The 22,785-nt window shown below is 36.6% G+C and overlaps 1 protein-coding gene across 3 annotated transcripts; it reads left to right on the forward strand.

The window, feature by feature from the left end:
* The first annotated feature begins 160 nt into the window (after nucleotides 1–160).
* RPAP3 (RNA polymerase II associated protein 3) lies at nucleotides 161–19,766 on the forward strand. Of its 3 annotated transcripts, none has more exons than XM_017829173.1 (18): nucleotides 162–220; nucleotides 1,070–1,111; nucleotides 2,077–2,235; nucleotides 2,777–2,917; nucleotides 3,407–3,529; nucleotides 4,720–4,847; nucleotides 5,427–5,548; nucleotides 5,892–5,962; nucleotides 7,167–7,295; nucleotides 8,660–8,787; nucleotides 10,393–10,514; nucleotides 11,935–12,005; nucleotides 12,172–12,288; nucleotides 14,254–14,465; nucleotides 15,579–15,774; nucleotides 16,293–16,390; nucleotides 17,811–17,915; nucleotides 19,010–19,766. In XM_017829173.1, the coding sequence occupies exons 3-18, from the start codon at nucleotides 2,083–2,085 to the stop codon at nucleotides 19,065–19,067; spliced, it is 1,974 nt and encodes a 657-aa protein (XP_017684662.1). In that variant the 5' UTR covers nucleotides 162–220; nucleotides 1,070–1,111; nucleotides 2,077–2,082; the 3' UTR covers nucleotides 19,068–19,766. The 3 variants fall into 3 exon arrangements, with proteins under 3 accessions (XP_017684661.1, XP_017684662.1, XP_017684660.1); XM_017829171.1 differs by having other exon boundaries at nucleotides 17,811–17,911; XM_017829172.1 differs by lacking the exon at nucleotides 1,070–1,111 and having other exon boundaries at nucleotides 161–220; nucleotides 17,811–17,911.
* Nucleotides 19,767–22,785: the final 3,019 nt, after the last annotated feature.

Consider the following 22,785-nt stretch of genomic DNA (forward strand, 5'->3'; position numbering starts at 1 on the left):
GGGCTCAGGGCAGCAGCCACCGCGCCGGGGCCGGGCAGCGCCAATCGCCGCCCGCGCTCCCGACACGTGGGCGGGGGCGGGCCTGGGGCGCAGGCGCTGTCGGCTCCGGCCGCTCCCTCCGCCGTCCCGCTCCGGGGTCGCGCTGCATCCGGGGCGGGGCCTCGGCCGCGCGGGGAGGGCGAGGGGCGGCGGCGGGGCGAAGAGGCGACACCCGGAGCAGGTGAAGCCGGGAGGGATGGGACGAGCGGGACGTGCTGCGGTGCTTCGGCCCCGCGGTGCCGCCGCTCCGTGGTCGAGTGGCGTCCCGGCCGCGCGGGGTGACGTGGGAGACGAGGGGAGGGGGAGTCCACCCCGATGGAGTCAGGGCCTCGCTTGTAACTTGGGGCGGTGCAGCGGCGGGTGTTGAGGCTGCAGGGGATGCTCCGCCTCGGGGCCTCCTGCGGCGCGGCCTGGGGAGCCGCTCCCGGCGGGCCCGCCCTGCCCCGGGTGCTGCCGGCCGGGCCGTGCGGCTGCTCCCCCGCAGAGCCGCGGGAACCGGGCGGCTCTCGGGTGTTGGGGAGGGCCCAGCTCTGAGAATCCAGTAAAAGCGCCTTGAAAGGGTGTGAGAGCTGTGCTGTGAAGCGGCCGCTGTCACCGCGTGGATTAAGATTGTTGCTAAGATGTGTACGGCTGGTGGGTGACGGAGCAAACTTACATTATACACTGGAACGAAACAGCCAGAGAAGAAACAGACAGATTTCATGTTAGATTTCCACATGTTTAGTGGAAACTGTTTCAGTCAGTCATGGCAAAAAGAAAAGTTCAGCAGGTCACAGCGCATTTTCTCTCATCTTTTGAAGTGTCTTGTTCTAACTACCATTGGCCAGGATACACAAGTCCGTGTGGAATATTTGGTGTGTCCATGCACAGGTTTCACGAAATTATTAGGCTGAATATTAAAGAGAGACTTCTGTATGGGACAGCAGTTGTAGGTGGAAAAAAAACATAGTAAGCACCTTTATTGGAAATGTGATGAAAGATACGCATTTTTTGCTCCATCCAAAGTTTTTTTCTGCTTTGTTTCAAATAGACCAACTATTTAGAAGACTTCAAGAAAAATAAGTTGTTCAGCGTAAGTATGTTACCACCTATGTATGAACTAGGAAGAAGCACAACTGCTGCAGCAGGGCATCTACTCAGCTGCTTACTTCTGTGGATGTAAAAACATTTCTACTTTGGTGGCATTAGTTTGCTAGTAATAATACAATGTGTTTTTCCGTCTCTTTGAGACCCTTGTTTATGAATTTGGATAGTCCCTTGAACTGCAGAAATCATTAACTTTATTTAGCTCAAAAATTTTTATATTTCTATGATATTAGGTTGTTATCTTACTAGATATGTTAAATGTTAAATAATGTTAAATAATTTAGTCTTTTTTCTCCCTTAAATATTTTATGTGTACTATCTCTGTAAATAGTTTATTTATACTTACATGAGGCTTGTAACAGATCCTGAAGCTTTCAGTCAAGAGGTTATAGTTAGCAATCTCTAAGTTTGTATTTAGCTCATCATGAATTACTTAATCATGGTTGTTTTCAAAACATGGTTGCTTCATCCTTTCAGATTTTTGTGCTATGAACTGTACAAACATGGGGTTTTTTTCTGAATTGTAACCAAGATTTTTATTTGTAAGATTACTTTTTAATTGGTACTTGATATTTTTGATAATACAACTTCCTCACTTAAGATAGTAAAATTAAGAGCAAAATTTATGATGACTATTAATAATTATTAAGTTTTGGGGACTTTCTGGCACTTTCAGGATTACCATTGACTTGTTGGGCACTTTTAGTCAGGAAAGCATGACTTGTTTGTTATGATATACTTTGTTATATCCGAGTAATGGCTTCCCTTCATATTTTCAATGACATTTAAATTGTGTTTCTTTTTAGTCTCTTAGTATTTAAGGTTCCTACTATGCTACTGGGAAGCCTGACTTGTGTATAAGTCAGACTTCTTAGTTTTGAAATAAGTGGATTCTTTCTCTATATGCTTTCAAGTTCTTTTTAGAAAACTTTTTTCCTTGAATTTTGGCAGATTACAATGAATGCACCGAATAAAACGGTAGAACTACAGCTGCAAATGAAACAAAATGCTGAAGAGCTGCAGGATTTTGTGAGAGAATTGGAGAGCTGGGAAAAAGATATTAAAGAAGTGGATTCTGAACTGAGGAAACAGAGTGGGGTCCCAGAAGAGGTAAAAATCACAAGACCAGTGTCAATTTAGCTATTCATAATGTGATAGTGTTTATAATAATTACATGTTACTTTAGCAAAATTACATTTGTTGACTTAAAGTATCTGAATAGAAGGTGTGAACTAACCCAGCTGACTTGTTCTTCATCTGAAGTAGACCAAAGATTCCTCTGTAAACTGTTCCACCAACAGAACTGTGGGGTAGTAGCCTCTGGAGGTGATGAGGCCAGTAAATTTCTAGTCAGTTTGGGGTAGATTTAGGAGAATATTTCTGTTGGCAGCATCAGTATCACTTATTTACTGCTGAATTTTAATATATTGAAATTATTCTTCAGTTATACTCTGCATGTATGCTATGTATTGAAAGATTTATACTTGTTCTTAGTGGTTTTGTGGAGTTCATGAGAACAGCTTGCTGGATGGATTTCTAAAATAAAACTAGTCAGTGGATACGTACTGGATGTCTCTAGATATAGGTACTATAGATTCTTCAATGCGAGTGACTTTCACACATCTGTTTTATATTAAATTACTTAATTTAGAATTTACCACCAATTCGAAACAAGGCTTTTAAGAAAAAGAAGAAAAGCAAAAGTAACGTCCCTTCAAAGATAACGTCTGAAGAAAACAAGAAAAACAAGATCAAGTCCTATGATTATGAAGCATGGGGAAAACTTGATGTGGTGAGTCAGAATATTTGCTTTGTTACCTGAATCTTGTCCTCAGCTGATTCTGTGTTAAATAAAATTTTGTTAGAGTACTGAGAGTTCAGTCTACAAGATGGTCTCTTACTGTGCTGGGTACTGTATAAACATAAAATAGCTTTCTCCCAAAAAGGTTATGTGTTTAGTATTTGGAATATTGATAACTACTTGGTTTTCTATTGACTGTGCTTTTATCCAGCAGATTGAATTTGAGTTTAAGGAAAAAAAATCTGTGTTAACAATAGGTCTATGAAAAAGTCATAATTCTACTAGAATTTAAGACTAAACACAGCTGCTAGTATTAAAGGATAGTTCTCTCACTTTTGAATTGTGAAATACTGCTTAGTAGAGAGGAATAAAGATTTTTGAAAACGAATATATAATTTTCTGAAAGCCTTACTTTTATTATTTTACACTGTTCAATTATAATGAAGGTAATAGGTGGTTTGGGTTTTTTTCTGATTTCAGGATAAAATACTTGAAGAACTCGATAAAGAAGATAGTACTCATGATTCTGTATCTCCAGAATCAGACTCTGAAGAAGATGGAATTCGTGTAGATGCAGAAAAGGCTCTTGCAGAGAAGGAAAAGGTTATAGCATTATAGATATGTGTTATTGGCAAAGTAGCAATTTACATGTAGGAGCATTTGTAGTTTGTTTTAAAGATCGTCCACTGAGACCACACATCTGATAGAAGAATTTCCTATCTGGAAGTTTTTATGTCTCTTTTCCTACCTATTCTAAAATAGAAAATTCTCACTGCAATTCTCTTTCTTCTCATCACAAATAGCAGCAAGTCTGTCAGATTTTGCTTAACGGATGCTTATGATGATAAATGTGTTGGTGATTTTTTGCTTTGAGAAGTTGAATTGCTATATAGAATTGCCATATAGATCAAACAGTTTTTTACCTGAACAAAACATCTGAATGCCCCAAACTAAATCCCCAAGGATTTAGAGACAGTCCATTTGTGAGACCAGTACATCTGGGAATGATGGATGAACTTGTTTGTCTCCTCTGCCTTAGTAATGTCAAGTTTGTACCAGTTCCATTTTACCTAATAAGGTGGGATACAGAGAGAGATCTATCTCATGATTCATTGGCATGAGAAATAGGCTAAGTTGTGCAGCAACTTGTGTGGTTTTGAGAAAGTTCTTTGTTTGTAAGCAATTACCTAGCCCATCTGTCAGTGCATGCTTTACTTCATAAGAATTTTAGTTTTGGTTTGGGTTTTTGTAAGTTTTTTGGGGGGGTTTTTTTGGGTTCTGCTGTGAAAATTCCTAAACGTGTAATCTGCAGTCTATGCTGAGCAATTGAGGTGTCATTGCCATTATCATCTTGACTGCAGTGAAGTACTTGAGGGTACAAGAGATAAAAGTTGTGTCCCAAAGGAGGGAGAAATTACAATAATTACCTTGGAAAGCAGAGGTACCTAATCTAGTTACTAAAAACTTTTAAAAAATTAATTCAGTCTTTAAGCAGCTGTGTATGTGCTTGTCACAGGTTTCTGGAAATGACCTACAGATACTGAAAATCAATATTTTATAAAACCATGTCATAGGATATATCATGAGAACTATTTAATATGTGGGATACTTAGAATGTATTAGTTTAAAAACAGATTTCACAGTAAAATAGTACTTCTTGAGAAATGTTGAACAAAAACGTTTAAGCATTCTAAAATACAAAATTTGATTTTTCTATTTTTTTTTCACCAAAAATTAGCAACGTTTCTGCCAATGTAAAGTAACTTACTGAAAAGGCTTTTTTCTGTTTGCAGGGTAATAGCTACTTTAAACAAGGAAACTTTGATGAAGCTATAAAATGCTATACTAGAGGGATGCATTCTGATCCATACAATCCAGTATTGCCCACAAACAGAGCATCGGCTTTTTATAGAATGAAAAAGTAAGACTTGCATTGTTAAATCTGTAATGTTTTCTTACTTGAAATGCTACCTTCAGATTTTTGGTCTGGTTTTAAGTCTTGATTATATATCATGCTGTGATACAGTCTCTGTAAAACTATTGTTGCAGGCTACTTTCCAATTTCGAAGTAAGATAGGAATCACTAGGATAAGGAATCTGGTAGTCTCCCTCATCTATTTTTCCTCTGCTTTCATGCTAGAAGTTCACTGTCTTCTGTGTTAGAATGTAATGCTTGAAGAAAAAAGAGGAAGTTCACCATTTAAGTTGCCTTTCAGATTCAGTGAGCTCTGTTTCTAAGGCTTTGACCTGTTTTGGGGTAGAAAGGTTACAGAGGAGTTGGTTATTTTTTCTGTGGCAGTCGAGGTTGTTGACCTCTGTTTTCCTTGTTTTGATGTATTCTGAATCAAGAGATGTTTAAGTACTTTTTCTGTGTCCCTTCTGAAGTATGTAAGGTTTCCATGTTATCAAGAACCTGGGAAGGTTCAAATAAGATAAACTGCTGAAGTTTTGGGGTTTGTTACCTAGATGTGTCCAAACTGCTCATTCATTTTTTTTCTAGGTTTTCTGTTGCAGAATCTGACTGCAATTTAGCACTTGCTTTAGATAAAAATTACATTAAGGCTTATGTGAGAAGAGGGGCTGCTCGTTTTGCTTTGAAAAATCTTCAAGGTGCTAAAGAAGGTAGGTCTTTTTAAAATTCTTTCCTCAGAATACATATAAACTGTTCATCTGTCTGCTGTATTAGGACTTGTGTGATCTGCTTATTTGAGGTAGGAATTTAATTTTCGTTTCCTATAAACAAAGAAATGAAACACTATGTTGCATAAGTTCAAGTGGCAAGTCCAAATGATTGCTGCAGATGTTAGTAGTTCTAGAATAATTCAGCTTTAAATGTCTTAGAATGATATATTCCTCACAATATCTCAAGCTTCTTGAGTAACTACAAAAAAAGGATTATCTCAAAAGAATGCTCTTACTGGTCTGTCCTTCCTACCTGAAACATATTTTTCTGGTCTTCTGATAGATTATGAAAAAGTTTTAGAGCTGGATGCAAACAACTTTGAAGCTAAAAATGAACTGAAGAAAATTGATCAGGTAATAAGATTAATAGACTCTAGCATAAATTAATACACCCTGTTCAGTTTATATCTTTATCAGTCTGTATTTATAACAAGAACTGATTCAACAAATTCTTGTGCTTTTATGGCATTTGAAGTTCACTGAGATCAACATCTGTAATTGAGTTACTTCTGGAAAAACTCATCACCATCATGGCTGGGCTTCACGAACGAAGATTAAGGAAGGCTCCATCCACATTTGCTACAGGCACGCTGGTGGCTTATGAGGCCAATATGAGACAGACATAACCGATTGGAAAAGGCACAGCAGAAAGACTCCTTAGATGGTGTATTCTGCAATACACGGTTCTTTCTGCGTTGTCTTTTCTCCTCGAGAGTGATCCTGCGGGCATTCTCAAAGGAGACAGCTGGATAAATTATCCAGGAGACTTCTGGATAAACTAGCGCATATACAAACATCAGTGTAATAGTGAATCAGCAGACTACGACTATGTGTACACCACCTGGGTTTTTTTGTTTGGTTTTGGGTTTTTTGGTCGGTTGGGGTTTTTTTAATTTTCCCTCATTTTCTACTTCTTGTGTTAATGCTTCTTTCAGTCAAGCTCGGTACAAGGTAGCACAACACATGAGAGAACCTCTGTGTTCTCTGGGCAATTAAAACTGAACAGCTAGCCTGCTTGTAGTCCCACTGATTGCTGTGGTCAGCCAAACCAGGAAGTTGTTTTAAGCCTAGCAGAGCATAATACTCTACTGCAATTCTGATCCCTTTCATGACAGGGAGAGAATGTTGATTATGATGACTTACAATATATAAGCTCACCTCTCAGCTGTATGAATATCCTTATACTTCTTTAACTGTTTTTTGGAAAGTGCTTGAAAACTTTGTTTTTGGAATGAAGACACAGTCTCGAGGAATTGAAGAAATAAATGATTTGTGGATTGCAGTATATACAAACAGGTTTCTTGAGTCATTTTGCATTGTGCTTCAGAAATTACATACTTTTTATTTACCAAGTATTATTCTGACTCGCAGTCGCTCATAGAAATACATTTTCAAGAAACAATTTTAAATGGTCTTTTTGATTTGTATTCAAGTTACAACACAGGGATTTCTTATAAAGTTTGGCAGATTTTTGCATCTTAAAAATTTAGAATTTATAATTTATGTTCTGAAAATGTGTAAGTGGGGAAATACTGAGGGAAAAAATACATCTTTGCAGGCTCTGTCATCAAAAGAAAGTTCAGAACAGAAAGAGTTTGAAGATGTCAGAACAGGATTAACAGATGGAGAGAAGCAGCGCATTGAAGAGCAGCAGCTCAAGCAGAAGGCTATTGCAGAAAAAGATCTGGTAAATCACAGGTTCAGGTGGAACAGGAGAGACCTAGTAAAGAAAAGTGTTGTGTTGTGATAATAGCTGTGCAAATGTATAAATTAAACCTGATGCTATCTTGAACTTCATAAATGCAATGTCCTTGATGTAACCTTAATTGTTTCTCATTTTGGGCTCTGTAGGAAGGTGAGTGGATTCTGTTTGGATTCTTCTCGAGGAATAATTATGCAAGGTAGCTTTTATGGCCCAAATTGCATATGCTAAATTTCAAATATGTGGTAAGACAAGTAGAACCTGAACTGCACTTTACAAAGATCCCATTTCTCCATTATTATATGCATCTTGACTCTGACCCCTGTTTGTCCAAGCAGAGTTGTGGACTATTTCTTGTGGTTTTAAACCTTTGATTACATGGTGAAAAGTACTTATAAGACAGACTTTGGGGGTGCGGGCAGCAATGACAATAAAAACATATTTCTAGATACATATTCTAACTCAAAGTTGGCTTATTGATTTCTCCCTCTCACCACTCTTTCAATTAAGAAATAACATTACCAACTAAACCAAAATTTTATATCTGTTCACTTACCTAGCTATGTAACTTCTGACTTGTTATCAATATTCAGATTTGTTTTACTGGTTGTGAGAAGTAATTAGTAGGAAAAGAATGAAACCCTACATTAAGTAGGTAAAAGGAACAAGAGTTTGAATAGATCACAGAACAGAAATTTCAGTCTAATGCGATACTTCATTGGTAGCAAAGTTGACTCACTGCAGGCCTGTTCCTGGCAACATGGATCTTGTCAAATCTGAACTGTGGCCTTTCATTTTTTGCCAGTGAGTAGAGTAGTAGCAGAGAAGATATGTGGCCTCATATTAGTTCTGAGAAGCAAAAGATTTAGTCCCCCAAAAACAAACAAAAAAGTAATATAATTTTCTTGTATGGAGCATTAATTACAAAACAACAACATTTGGACTCAAGTAATATTTGGGGATAAGATTCATGGATGTAGCAGGACAGAGATGGATTTGTGCAGTGCAAAAGTCATCTTGAAAGGGGAATTGTAAAGGTTCAGGTCATGTTTCAATTTGGGAGGTACAGGATGGCTTATCCTGCACATCAAGCATCAAGATAAATAAGAAGTTGTAGGCTTACAAGTCTGCACTTAAAAATTTGCCACATGCAGAGTTTTAATCCTTGAAGTATTAGAAAGAAGTAAGATACCTTTTGTGTTCTGCCTAGACATGAGGAAATATGCCATAAATGTCTGCCTTGATATGGGTGTTCTTTGTTATTTGTGATGTTGTGACCCTGTCTGTTGAGAGGACTCATTGCACTGGATCTTTCTTAATGCTCTTTTTTTCTGACCTAAATGTTCCAGGGTAATGGTTATTTCAAAGAAGGAAAGTACGAGGCTGCAATAGAATGTTACACCCGTGGTATCGCAGCAGATGGCACCAATGCGCTGCTGCCAGCTAACAGAGCCATGGCCTACCTAAAGATTGAGAAGTAAGTGGCACTGCAAATGCTGTGTTGTTTGTTTCATGTGAACTAGATGGAATAATGATCCAGTAGATTTTCATTCAGGTTGAGTTATTGTCACTCCTTCTAAGTCTTGTTAGAATTCATTACAGAATAAATCATGTTGAAAGCAGTAAAGGAGAGGGAACAAATCTGTGTGTGATCTTGCAATGCCTTATGTAGGAAAAAGTTCTGAGAGAATAAAATAGCACCAGTATGAAATTATAGTTTCTAAAGTTGGATTTTTGTTATTTTATGTGCATAAAATTCAGATAGTCACCTTTCTGAAAGGAACTGCCCGAACCTTTGTCTTTTTTGACTATAAAGCATACTCAACTACTAATGTTGCACTGTAAAAAGAAGTGGATTATAGCTTTTGACTTCAAAGGGAATGAATAGAAGATTTTTCTGGAAAATGTGATCTTTTAAACTATTTTGTTAAGTTCACTAATGGAGACGTATATGTAGTTTGTTTATTTTTAATTAAGCTTTAGCCAGATAACCTAGAAACAGTAGGAAATGCATGCTTTTTAGCGAACTAGATAAGTTCCATATGACCATTTTTGAAGTCTGAACTTTTTTTTGACTCCCTGATGGTGTGGTAGTTTAAAACTTTCAAGATGGTAGCATGAGAAGCAGAGAGCTCAGTGTTATGTTCTGTGACAAGGCTGGGTATCTGTAGAGACAGTACATTGATCTCAAATTAGGATATTGTAAAATAGGTTGCATGGGTAGTATTTCTGACACAACACTTATCATTTAAAGTACATCATAATGCAAATAATATTCTCCGAGATTCAGAGGAAGTGATACTTTAATTGAATTGCCAAGCAAGCAAATCGATTCTGTATGATAAATCTGTGTATCGTGAGTCTTTACATTTGAAAGAGAATCAAACATAAAATGTAACAGAAGCTCATTGGTATTCATACAAACTGCTAGTATCGATAAGAACTGCAAATAAAAATTAATTTCAATAAATTTAGTGATAGTTTGAAGAAGGAGAAGAGGAATGAATGAAAATACTTTATTGAGCACATAGTGGAATCATGATCTAATATAACTAAATACAAATGGGCTGGAAAAATTTGATCTTAAAATGAAACAAATGACATTAATTCAAGGATATACTGAACTTTCCATTTTGAAATAGTTAAGGACAAGTCACAGAAATTCAGATGTAGAAAAATTTATTCTCATGTTTGCTTGCTTCTCCTTTCTTGTGCTTTTTCTTTGTTTGTAATGGTATTTCTGGTTTTCAGAAGTACAAAGCCATGGTACTGACTTTGATTTTAAGGCTATTGAGTGTTTAAGATGGCCTCTGCTCTGACAAGCTTTAAACATTTATTTTCACGAAGGAAGTGAATTTTTCTATTATGAGATACAAAAAGATTTGACTCAAATTTCAAGGTGTTGAAAAATCGTATTTTACGAGTTTTTGGGGTTTTTTTACATTTTAGCTTAGTGACATGTATATCTACGTAGGCAATTAGGATCTGCCTTTATATTTTAATTGGTTTGGGTAGCTCTGTCTTTTCAGTTGAAACTTCCTGTTGAAACTGATTATTAATTTTGTACTACTCTTTTGCTGAGATATGAAGAGGCAGAAGATGACTGTACACAAGCTCTGCTCTTAGATGCCTCCTATTCTAAAGCTTTTGCCAGAAGAGGAGCTGCCAGAGTTGCACTTGGAAAGCTAAAAGAAGCTATGCAAGGTATGACTTTGAATTAGCCTAAATGTGGCAGGTAAGAGATCAGTATAAGGACATGCTGATTTTTTTACTCTGACTAATCAGGATTATCAGTGCAAAAAGGAAAAATTGAGGGATTTAGTTGGGTTTCACTGAACATGTATAAAAACTCTTGTATTGGTATCCATGTGTTGGGAAGACAGTTTTGTTTGAAATTACAACTGTTGTTGTTTATGATAAGTAGTAAAAAATAGTTTGAAAAATTTGTTTAAAAAGTGGGTCATGGTAAAAGCATTAGGATGACCTGTGAGTGGACACTGAGGTAAGTTGAGAACTGAATGAACAACAAATCCCAGAGGGTTGTAATCAGTGTCATAGGCTCTAATTGGAAGCCTGTCACTAGTGGTATCCCACACAGTTCAATACTGGGCCCAGGATTGTTTCACTTATTCATCAATGACTTGGATGAAGGGGCAGATACCTCCTCAGCAAGTTCCCTGGTGACATAAAGCTGGAAGGAGTGGCCGATATCCCAGAATGCTGTGCAGCCCTTCAGAAGGACCTCAGCAGGTTGGAGAGATGGGCAGAGAAATTCAGCGAAGTCAAATGCAGGGTCCTGCACCTGGGGAGGAATAACTCCATGCACCAGGACAGGCTGGGGGCTACCTGCTGGAAAGACCTGGGGGTTCTGGTGGACAACAAGCTGTCCGTGAACCAGCAGTGTGCCCTTGTGGCCAAAAAGGCCAGTGGTATCCCAGGGTGCATTAGGAAAAGCATTGCCAGCAGGTCGAGGGAGGTGATCCTGCCCTTCTTCTCAGCCCTAGTGATGCCACATCTGGAGTGCTGTGTCCAGTTCTGGGCTCCTCAGTGCAAGAGAGATGGAGCTCCCTGAGCAGGCCCAGTGGAGGGTGAGAAAGATGATTAAGGGACTGGAGCATCTCTCTTAAAAGGAGAGGTTGAGGGAGCTGGGCCTGTTCAGCTTTGAGAAGAGAGATCTGAGAGGGGACCTCATCAATGAGTGTATCTGAAGGGTGGGTGCCAAGAGAATGGATCCAGGCTCTTCTCAGTGGTGCTGAGCATTAGGACAAGAAGTCATGGGAACTGAGGCACAGGAAGTTCTACCTTAATATGAGGAAGAACTTCTTTACTGTATGGGTGACTGGAACAGATTCCTCAGAGAGTTTGTGGAGCCTCCCTCACTGGAGATACTAAAGAACCATCTGGACACAATCCTGTGCCATGTGCTCTAGGATGACCCTGCTTGAGCAGGGAGGTTGAACCAGAGGACCCACTGTGGTGCCTTCCAACCTTCCCCATTCTGTGATTCCATGACTTACCTGCCTTTAATTTAAGAGCTATGAAAGGAAAATAGAAGGTTTAAAAATATTCCATGAGTACACTGTAATTTGTAAAATCCACAATTTATATGTTGTTTTTCACTCAGATTTTGAAGCTGTTCTGAAGCTGGAACCTGGAAATAAACAAGCAATAAACGAACTCACTAAAATAAGGAATGTATGTATACTTACACAAGTTTGGTGGTTTTTTGTTTCTTTGGGATTTTTATGTAAGGCTATAGTATAGTATTAGAATTTTTTTATTCTTTGTTACGTTATTTTTAACATCTTGTAATTATTCATGAAACTTCTGATCTTTTGGATAACTTGCCAATTTTTTTCAGGAATTAACTGAGAAAGAACAGCAAACTCGCCAAGAATATCCTGCGGTATTGATAAAAGAAACGGAAATAAAAAATATAGTGAAACTGATTGACGACCCATTACAGATTAAATCAACAGTAAGTTGTTTTGTGAGTTGCTTTCTATAATGATGGGTAAAGTAGAGCTTAAAGTTAAAAATCTACTTCTTGTAGATTAACTCTTGGCCTGTGGAAAGCCAAAAATTACTCTTGATATTTTTCAAGAACATACACGTACATGGAAATGCTGAAGTTCACAGCAGCAGTGGTGTAAGCATTCAGCCTACAGTACCACCCTCAGAAAATATGGTGTACATGTACTTTTATAACGTGAAGTAGGGAGGCAATCCCACAGCCCTGTCCCGTGTCTATAGCTAACGTTGCAATTGAGAGGAAAGGGGAGACAGTTGAATCTCTGTGATCGCATACTTGACAAAGCTCTGGGTAAACTTTCCTTCTTTTCTTCTGCTCTTTACAGCTTCTGCAGCAGCGCCATAGTGGTAACAAGACATTTTTGCCTATGCTGCTGTCACAGAGCTACTGCTAGAGCTTTGAGCCTGCATTTTCATTTCATAAACTGTAGAACAGCTACAGTTTATTGGTTTTCAGTAAATAATATTTCTTGACTATGAATTATCAGTGGTTATACTCAGATTAGTGAGATATGTATGAAAAAATATGATAATACAGAGAGTTACAGCAGCGTTCTTTATGTATTAGGCTTCCTCTTTTAGTACATTTAATCTTTATACATTGAGAAATGAGTTACATAAGTGCAAAGCTTGCTCAGACTTTTATTTGTATGTACTTACACTATGTAGTGTTCTGCTTTTGATAATTTGAAAACATTTGTTTACCTTCATGGAATATATAATTCAGATGGATACTTTTAGTAGAAAGTGGTTATTTTGATCCTTTGGGAGGAGGGATTATTATGTGCTCTCTGTAATTAGATACAATATTTCTATAAATCAAAATTAATTAATTTCAGGTCTGAAGTACCTGAAGTGCTACAGACAATTATATATATAAAGTGTTCAGGAGATACAAGGTTGCTTGTATTTCTCTTGTTATTCTGTTAAGGTAGAAGAAGTATAGATGAAAATCTGTGCTTTTAATACTGCCCAACGATTGCAGAGAGAACTGTAATTTTATTTCATATCCACTAGTCAGCCACAGTGATGAGATGGTATTGGCTGTCAATACACCAAGATGACAAGGGGCTTTTTTGATGTGATTTAAAGCAGTCTGCAAACTGCAGTGAAGACTTACCAATGGGATCGTGTTAGAGTTGGACAGAGAAATCTGCCATTTCTTGGAAGTCTCAATTGTTGAGTATGTTTAATCATGTGCATTTGCATCAATATTTCTAGAGCAATATATGCTGTATTCATGTTCAGAAAATGAAATTCCAAAGCAAAAAGTGATGGTTTTTTTTTTTTTTGGTAAGACCTGCAAAGGTGGTGCTAGGTGATGGCCAAAAATAATCATAATCATGTAGAGATTAAAGAAGCTGAAACTTTTTAGTTACTGTGTTCTCTAGTGGTGCAGTTAATTACCTTTTGATATATGAAACTTGATCAGTCAGCAGGGTTGAGTTACAGAGATCTGTTATATCAGAATTTTAAGTTGTGGGTCAAGGCTTATATTGCTGGATATTTACTTGTCTTCCTAGATTACACACAAAGCTAGGCTACATCATTGACCAAAGTATATGACAGATCTTGCTTATTCAACCTTAGCCAAAAAAAGTATAGATTTTTAATTATTATTATTTTAATTATTACGGTGAAAACACAATGCAGATTCTGAGATCCTCTAGAGTAAGGATATACTGGTTTATGAGGGTAAAGCAATAAAATTGTTATATCAGGCTTCATGTAGAATTTAATGAAGTTTCCTTTTTTGCCGTTTAGCTTTATTGAAAGTGTCTTCTGTGTGCACCACTACAGATATAACTTGGTTATGATAAGATTATTTTAAATTATACACAGCTGTGTTGGAGGCCTGTATAAACACTTGTGTTTGAGTCTGCATATGACATGAGGTATGTGTTCTGTTCAGAAGCCATTGCGAAGAATAGAAATTGAAGAAGTTGATGATGATACATCAGATGGTGATTTGCCCGGCACTACTTCTTTAGTCAATAACTGGAGGAATTCACTGAGTGTTGAAACAACAGAGACTCTAGATCAGGATGATCTGTTAGCTACAATAGATATTCCAAAAGCAAAGCAGTTGAAAATAGAAGAAATCAGTGATGCGTCACCATTAAAGTAAGTATAGTAATTCTGATCCTCTTTTAAAAAGGTAAGTGTAGTTGAAATGTAATCTTCATTTCCAGATGTCTACATGTGATGAGGTATCAAAGATATTTTGGAGAATCTGAATTAAAAAGAAAGTGTTGAAAGAAACTGCAGTTATGGCACATCTGCCTCTTTGATTGTGCAGTGGTGGAGCCAAGTATGATCTGTTTAGTGTCAGATGGAAAACTCATTCTTACATTGAAAATAAAAATAAATTCTTAGTGTTTTCCTGCATGCCATACTCTCTCTTGCTTGTGCACTCCATTTTCCCTAGCTGTGGTTTTTATTTGTAGTGGTTTAGAATAGATTTTGGGCAAAGTTCAAGTATTCTTTGCACACCAGTTGTGTGAGAGAAGAGGAGCAGATGAGTGTCTCCACCCTTTCCTCTGCTAAACATGCAGCTAATAACTTAAGGTTTACTCAGAGTTTCTAAGTTACACTGTGTTAGTTAGGCAAGCTGAAGTCTGGCTTGCTGAAACTACACTAAAGTATAGAACACTCCTTGCTGAGTGTGGAACTCTACTTGTCCTCTGCATTGACACGGTCTCCTTCTGTTAATAGTAAAAACTTTTTATGGAACCCTGATTGAAGAATTCATGTGAGAAACACTTCCCCTGCACCCACCTTTTCCAGCTCAGTTAGATGGATTTTAGAAGAAAAAAGTATATTCTTAGCCATTTTATAATGTCTAAAAAATAAATGGACTTAAATGACAACTTATAAGACAAAAAATAGATCCACTGTTATCAGTGTTGAAACCAGTTTGTTCATTTGACATAGTTATTGTTTTGCATTATGAAATTGCAATTGGATTTTTTTTTTAGATTTGTATGGGAGAAACCTACCATAAAATGCAGTTATTTCCAGAAACAAAATAGAGAGAGGCTGAGTAAATTTAAGTACTTGCAGATGTGATGGTGTTTTTTTAAGAAAAGGTGAATCGAATATAAAGCTTCTATAAACTGAAGGGATTTTTAAATATGTGCTTAAGCTAAAACACGTTATTTTAAAAAAATGGTTAGGTCTCAATGTAGGATTTCCTTAAATGTTTTCTTAATTATGTGTTTCAAAATACCTTTGCAGGCTTCCTGTTAGTGTGAAAGGAATTTCATCAACATTGCATCCATCTTCCCCTGCAAGCAAACAGAGAGAAAAAGATATCAGAAGATCATTTATGTCTGCTTCTCCAGTTCCTGCTGTTCCTGCAAACTCTTTCCAGCTTGAGTCTGACTTCAGGAAGTTAAAAGACTGCCCAGAAAACATGTATTTGTACCTGAAGGTATGAAATGTAGAGTATCAACAGTGCTTGGACAGTTCTCCAGCTGATGTTGAAGAAACAGTACACTTAGGTGTAAGAGATAGCTGTGTTTAGAATGTCTTAACAGTGTACCATAGCCCCTTTTTTTAATGGCCTTCACAAAGTTTGGTCCACATTTGAGTATTTCTTCTCTTGTGCCTGACTTTTCACTCACTTTGAGTACAGTCTCTGCAGTCTTTTTTTTTTCAAACATAGGCCCTTGTTCTTTAAAGACTTAAATACATTGGTAACCATGTGAAATTCTAGTTTTTCAGGTGAATGCTTCTAGGGTAATTAGACATAGCAACAATTTTAAACTGAACAAATGCTTGAAACACAGTCAAAACCAACCCAAAAATTGATACTTAATGTCAAATAGTGTGATTTGGGTTTTATTTGCTTCAGTGTTGTCCAAGACATTCTTAAAATGGAAATCTAATTGTCATGACTCAGGTGTATTCATTTTGTCCAAAAATAACACTTTTTTAATTTTTCCAAAGCAAATAGAGCCCTCGCTTTATGCAAAGCTGTTTCAGAAATCCTTAGATCCAGATTTGTTTAACCAGATACTGAAAATTCTACATGATTTCTACATTGAGTAAGTTTAACTCCTCCTTTGTTTTACATTTCTTATTGCTGTTCTGAGGGGTTTGGTTTTTTTTTTTTTGACAGCAGGGAGGTTGGTTTTTTATTGTGTGTTTGTTTGGGGTTTTTTTTCTCTCTAGTCCGAACCTTGGGCATACAAAATTACTTCCAACACACAACATTACATGAGCATGATATAGTAATTGGAATAACTCAATTGTTCCTTCATAAGAAACGAAACTTATCTTGAAAAATCAGATAGAAAAGAAGTGAAGAAATAAATACTTTTTACTGTGGGTTGTTGAGTCTAGTTCTCCTAAAGAGCACCAGAAACTGGCATTAGACTATATGAAATAACTTTTATTCATATTGCTGTGTATATTCTGTTATCACATATAATTGCACATTGTCTTCTATTTTAACTTTCTAAAGTTGAGAAATTCTGAGAGGTTTGGTTTTATGCTATGCTTATTGTGATGCATTGAGACTTCTAATTATGTGGTAGCATTTTACAGTAGCCTGTGGTAAATGTGTGTTGGAGACTGAAGTTCTGATAGGACAGGACCTGACAAAATATTTTTGAAATTTCTATCCACACTACCATTTGAGTGCTAAAGTTCATTTTACCTGTCAGAGGCAGTGTACCACTTCTCTGAATTACTCTGCCTGCAAGCACACACTAGGAATGTTTTTAGGGCATTGTTTTATGTAGAAGAGCAAACGTAAATCAATGTTTGCCTTTCCCTTGGTTTCCCTAGAAGTAAAATATCTGTCATATGGATGAAAAATGCCGTCTTCAGACATACTATCCTGCATTTGGTGGTATGACATATAAAGGCTAGGAAGTTGAAATTGTTTGCTGTGAGGTGAAAGTTCTGTCTCCCCCCTGAAGAAGCGTGAAGTTATGGAAGAAAAATAGTTCGTTAGTATTTGTGACAATGTCTGTTTACTGTTGACCAGAAGAATGTAAAATGAACACAATCTAGGGATTTTCTGAATGGATAAAAATTTAGGCAACTGTAATTGGCTCAGCTTTTCACTGAGCTTCTTGTGGCCACAGGTGCTGCTTCCTTTCACACTACCCAATATGTATAAAAATGATGATGTTATGGCCAGGTGTAAGCATTAAATCATGTGATAGTAATCTGTACAGGACCAGCAGTCAGTTTGCATCAGTCTAGGTTTTTATATTTCTTCACTCTTGCTCTGTGGAAGAATGATACTTACATAAAGGTTTCTGGATATTGACTTTTTGCACTGTGAATGGAAGAATGAACAGGAAAGACAAGAAAGATAGGGAATAGGAGAGGCAGAGAAGGGAATTCTGTTTTCTGGTCCTCTTATTTCTTCCTGAATTCTTTAATATTGCTTGCAGTTACTGGATCTTTCTAATCAACAGTAGTTATTTTTATATTTCTAATAATCTTCTTCAGGAAAGAGGAGCCATCACTCATCCTTGAAATCCTCCAGAGGCTCTCTGAATTAAAAAGATTTGATATGGCAGTAATGTTTATGTCAGGCTCAGAGAAAAAAAGTAAGTAATTTGGTAGTGCTTTTTTAAACTTATTTTCTGATGCTCTAGAGTCTAACAAAAAATATGTAAAGTTTAGTGCTATTCTTGTTTATTCCATACAATAATCAGTTTAGTTGTCTAGCTTTTTGATTGGTTTAGAAGTTAATATGTGTCATGTAGTTTTTCTTAATCCTTTGATTCCTTATTTATTGTTTAGATTTGAAAACTACAGCTAAATCCTCTTATTTTAATCAGTAATACTGCTGCATTTTATTCTGATAAAATAAGCTTCACTAGCATGTCAGTTTCTAGCTGGTGCTGTAAAATATTTATGAATTTGTATGAAATCTTGTATCTGAGATAACAGGTATCCAGATTACACAGTTTCCACAATTTACAACTACTTCTTGACAAATCCTGACTTTTCTGTTGGCAAAAGAATGCAAATGTCTCTAAACCACTCAGTGTGGTTTTCGGTCCTGTTCTTGAGGCATCAGTTATTTTAGTTTGCAATTCAAGTTGACATTGGCTTGAGTTTATGGTTTATAAAAGTGGGGTTTATGTCAAACTTTTTATTTATTTAGCACAGCAGACAGACTATGTAATAGTGAGATACTTATAAGCAAAACATTTCTCTGGGATCAAATAATGTTAAATTTACTATCTACAGCTGAGTTTCACTAATAACCCTTATACTTTCAAAATTTTGATATGTGAATTTTGTTAAAATAAAATAACTTAATTTAAGTGCAAGTAAATTCCTCTTAAAAATTGCATTCACACCTTTAACCTTATCTAAGATTTATCTGCCATCTGGCATTAAATTTATCTTCTGCATTTAATGGCATAGTGTCAAGATAGTAAACAAAATAAAAGCTCTCTGTTGTCAGGATTATACACTGTTTAAGGATATGTTGTTAGGCAGCTCCTGGGCGTCAAAACAAAGTGAGAGTTTCGCTTTGCTGATTTTGTTCGTCCTCAGCAGTTCTGAAAATGTATTCATACTTCAGCTATATAATCCATAGACCCCTTTCTCTCACCAGGGAAAGAATTGGTCTAATTTACCTTAAGAGCATGAATCACAAAAATAACCGTTCATGTTGGGATTTTCTTTTACAGTTACACAGGTGTTATTCAATCATGTGAACCGCATGGGATTAAAAGATGCTTCTGTTGAAGAATTGGAGAAGAAATATGGTATTTTCTCTTAGTAAGATGACTGACGTGTAAATTTCCATTTCTGCATGTTTCTCATGTGGAAATCAGCTAAGAGATGTATAAAGACTGGAATTTTGTTGCTTTTTATAAATAATGAAACTCTTAAACTTGGTTTAGCCAAATGGCAGGTGCCTGAAGAGATAATTATTTAGTTCTGCAGGTACAGTTGCTTTCCAGGACCTGAAACAATACAAATTTACATTTTCTTCAGCAGAATCTGTTTGCTTGAGAAATGGTTGAGCGGGTTGGCATTCAGGATTTGGACTGTAGATAGAGATCTTTATTAAAAAGAAAAAAAAATTATAAACATGTCTTTGGTAAGAATCAAATGTTGTATATTAGAAATGTGCATGGTTTTTTATTTTAGAAAATAAACAAAATAAATGTTGAATTGAAGATACTGCATTTTTAAGGAATTTTTTAATTAAGGTGCCAAATCACACTTCTCTAAAGATCACATCAGAACCTGTACTGTGCAAAGCGAACCTGAGTTATGATGGCAAAAAAATTCCAAAATTTTTACTTGAGTTTACCTAAAAGTGGAGTTTTGGCATTGGCAGCTGAGAACCTTGGAATCTATTCCTGTGAACCTGAACTGTAATTGCAGAATAGAAGGAAGACAAATACTGTAGAATTAAACTAAAAGTTTAATGAAAAACACTTCTTTTCTTTCAAGAGTGTTTTTAACATAATCTGGTAAAACTTACCTTTTGGGTCAGTTGTTCCTAACCAGGTAAACCCCTTAAGAAGACTCAGGAGGCTAAGCAAAATACCTTTCTAGAATGAAGAAGGCAAAAGCATGAAATTAACTGAAATTCTTAGATAAGATCGAGCATTAGACTTAATAAACTGTTTGTACTGTTCACATGACCAGAAGGAGGAAATAATAGCACTTGCCAAATATTCTGTAAGATTTAATTGTAGTATCCTAGTGGTGGTATCTAAAAGTTTGCCTGTGTCTCTAGGTTTGACTGCAGGCTCTTCTATCCTGCAGATACTAATATTCTGCCAGTTTACTTTCATCCTGATTCAGCCCTTGTGCTGTACTGATGCTTCTCTGACTATGGAAGCTTTTAGATATTAATACTTTTTTGGTAGTTGTGCTGTTTTTAAGAGGAATGATTAAACAGCTACAGCGTTCAAAAAGACTTCAAACTCCCAACATCGATTAATAGGAAAAGGTATAAATGTTGTCTTCTGTGTATTCAGTATTAGAAAAATAATTTTAAAGCATAAGAGCTGTGTTATGTCCTAGTTCAGATATAATCCACTTAAAAAAAAACTAACTGAGCTAAATCCTTGGGCTTGGTAGCAACTGACAGGAACAGTACTGACACTCAGTCCCTAAAATAGTTTCCAGTTAGTCTTGGAACTGAGCACGAGAATAGCCAGTGTTATTGGGGAAATGGAAGAGCCCTTATATAACACTGCTTGCAGATTACCTGCAGTATGAATTGTTATTTCTAGGTGTGTCCCAAGTTACTGATAACGGGCTATTTATTCCCCTTATTGTAAAGCACTTTGGAGAAGGTATCGGGGATACTACTGTAACTAATAGACACCATGCCAGGAGACAGAGGGGTGGTGGAGTACTTAGCAGAGTAATTTCATAGTATAGATTTTGTAAATACAGTGTGCCTTCCTATGCACTATTACAGGTTGTTCAGTGTAGCCTAGAGGAGTATGCCTGACTGGGTTATACTAATAGAGCATGTGGTACATTCTCAAAAGCTGCCTTTTGAATGCTGATGGATGAAAACAAATGATTGGAATAGGGACTTTCAAAAGTAAAAGCAAGCTGATAGCAGAAAGAATGGAAAACTGTAGGCCACGAGTCACCTACAACTCCACCTCATGCAGTGCGCTATGCTTTTAATGAGAATAAGCTGTCGTGGTTGGTTTCTGGTCCCACTCCTGCTTTTACAGAGATTTCTGTTCAGGATTTGTGCATGTTGAGGAGGGCTGATGAAAAGGAAGTTGTTCAAGCATGTAGAATTTGGTGGAGTGGATGAGTAGACCTGATTCGTGTTGCTACTGAACCTAGGCCAGAAGATTTATCTTGCAAATCATATGCTACTGTAGCCTTTTCCTTTTTATTTATAAATGCAACATCTGATGGTGACTTGTTAAGTCCCCGAAGTTACTTTTCAATACATAAAAAACAATGCAAGACAGAAAGCAGAATGCAGGCATTTGAAGAACTGCCAGCTTCACCTGCTCCAGGAGATGGCAGTGTTTTGCCCTTCTAAATTGTTAAAGATTGCCAGATCTCTGAATTGGAGAGTTTAATGAAACATGGAGAAGATCTCTAGATTTTAAATAAGTCAAGAATCCTTTTTGGCGAGAGAAGTGGATTTTTTTTTTCCCTCTTTTTTTTTTTTAATCCAATATGCTTTACACTGGTTATATTGCTGTTGTGTCACAAAAAAAATAATGTAAATAGTGTGAGGCAGATAAACAGAGTAGAATACTTATAGCCCTTTGCTATCTTGCACCATTCAAGGTGTCAGAAATCTGAGGTCATGTTTGCTGCAGTGATGGATTCAAACTTGAGTTTTGAATGATTCCTTATCACTATTAAATGTTATGTTTTTCTAGACAACCTTTTAACTTGTCAAGATCATTTTTTAAATTTGAATATTGTCTTTCAGTAGATCTAGGAGACACTCAAACTCCATATTGTCTATTGATTTCATAATCCAGGTTGTTAGAATATTGATGGAATTTATCCTAAGGCATGCTTCTACAGAACATCCTTACAGCTTTCCCTTTTGACAGTAGACTGTGACTTTATTTTTTGCCTTTCCAATAACTAGCTAGCTCTGCATTTGTAAAGTAATAGTTTAATCAGAGCTGTGTTTGTCTTGCTTATAAGAATGTCCTGTGACAGTCACATGACAAGATAAAAATGCTTGATTTACTGGTTTTCGTTACACTACTGTGGAAGAAAGGATTTTAACGTAACTTGTTCTTGGTGGACTTGTGCCAGTTACTGTGGAAAGAAGAGGTGATTATAGTTTGAGTACTTGTTAAAAAAAAACCTCTCAGGATTAAAAATTAATGGTCGTGACTCTGCTCAAGAAGTTTTTGCTGCTTCTCTTCTTACCTGTTGTTCTGTTTAAAAATAGACATTTCAGCTTGCTAGTCCTCACATCAACTACTACTATTGCTTTTGAAGCTACTTTAAAAAATAATTTTATTAATATAAATTTATATTTATATATTTTATAATTTTAATATTAATATGAGGTTAGCATACCCATTTTTAACATATAGAGTATAAGTCTTTGGGGTCCTGTGAACACTGAAATTCAGGAAACTTATGTTCTAACTCATTCTCCTCTTACTAGGCAGAGAGCTTGCTTTGTCAGTTATGTGGATACAGTTGCTTGTAGTTGCCATCACTAGGGAATACTGAAGTGGAAACAGATATTGAACAGTTCATTACTATTGTCATCAGCTGTCAGTTGTTTTTCTTTCATCTTGCATAACTAACACTTCCCTTGTTTTTTTTCTTTTATTGCTGGTACACTGACAGAGCAGTCTCTTCTTACTCCTGTCAACTGATGCTCATTTTGTCATCTTTTAGTTCTGTGTTTTCTTATTACTCTTAATAATTCTTAAAACAATCTGTCCTCATTTTAATTACTTACATGCTTTTCTCTTTTGAGATCATT

This window comes from Lepidothrix coronata, unplaced genomic scaffold (assembly GCF_001604755.1).
Source record: "Lepidothrix coronata isolate B3197 unplaced genomic scaffold, Lepidothrix_coronata-1.0 Scaffold159, whole genome shotgun sequence".
Lineage (NCBI taxonomy): Eukaryota > Metazoa > Chordata > Aves > Passeriformes > Pipridae > Lepidothrix > Lepidothrix coronata.

What these genes read in the sequence shown, in the direction of transcription:
- RPAP3 (XM_017829172.1), top strand. Translation starts at nt 2,083, where the DNA reads ATGAATGCACCGAATAAAACGGTAGAACTACAGCTGCAAATGAAACAA. An exon ending in CATGGGGAAAACTTGATGTG is followed by an intron (nt 2,918 to 3,406) that starts GTGAGTCAGAAT and finishes TTCTGATTTCAG; the next exon opens with GATAAAATACTTGAAGAACT. An exon ending in GCTAAAAGAAGCTATGCAAG is followed by an intron (nt 10,515 to 11,934) that starts GTATGACTTTGA and finishes TTTTTCACTCAG; the next exon opens with ATTTTGAAGCTGTTCTGAAG.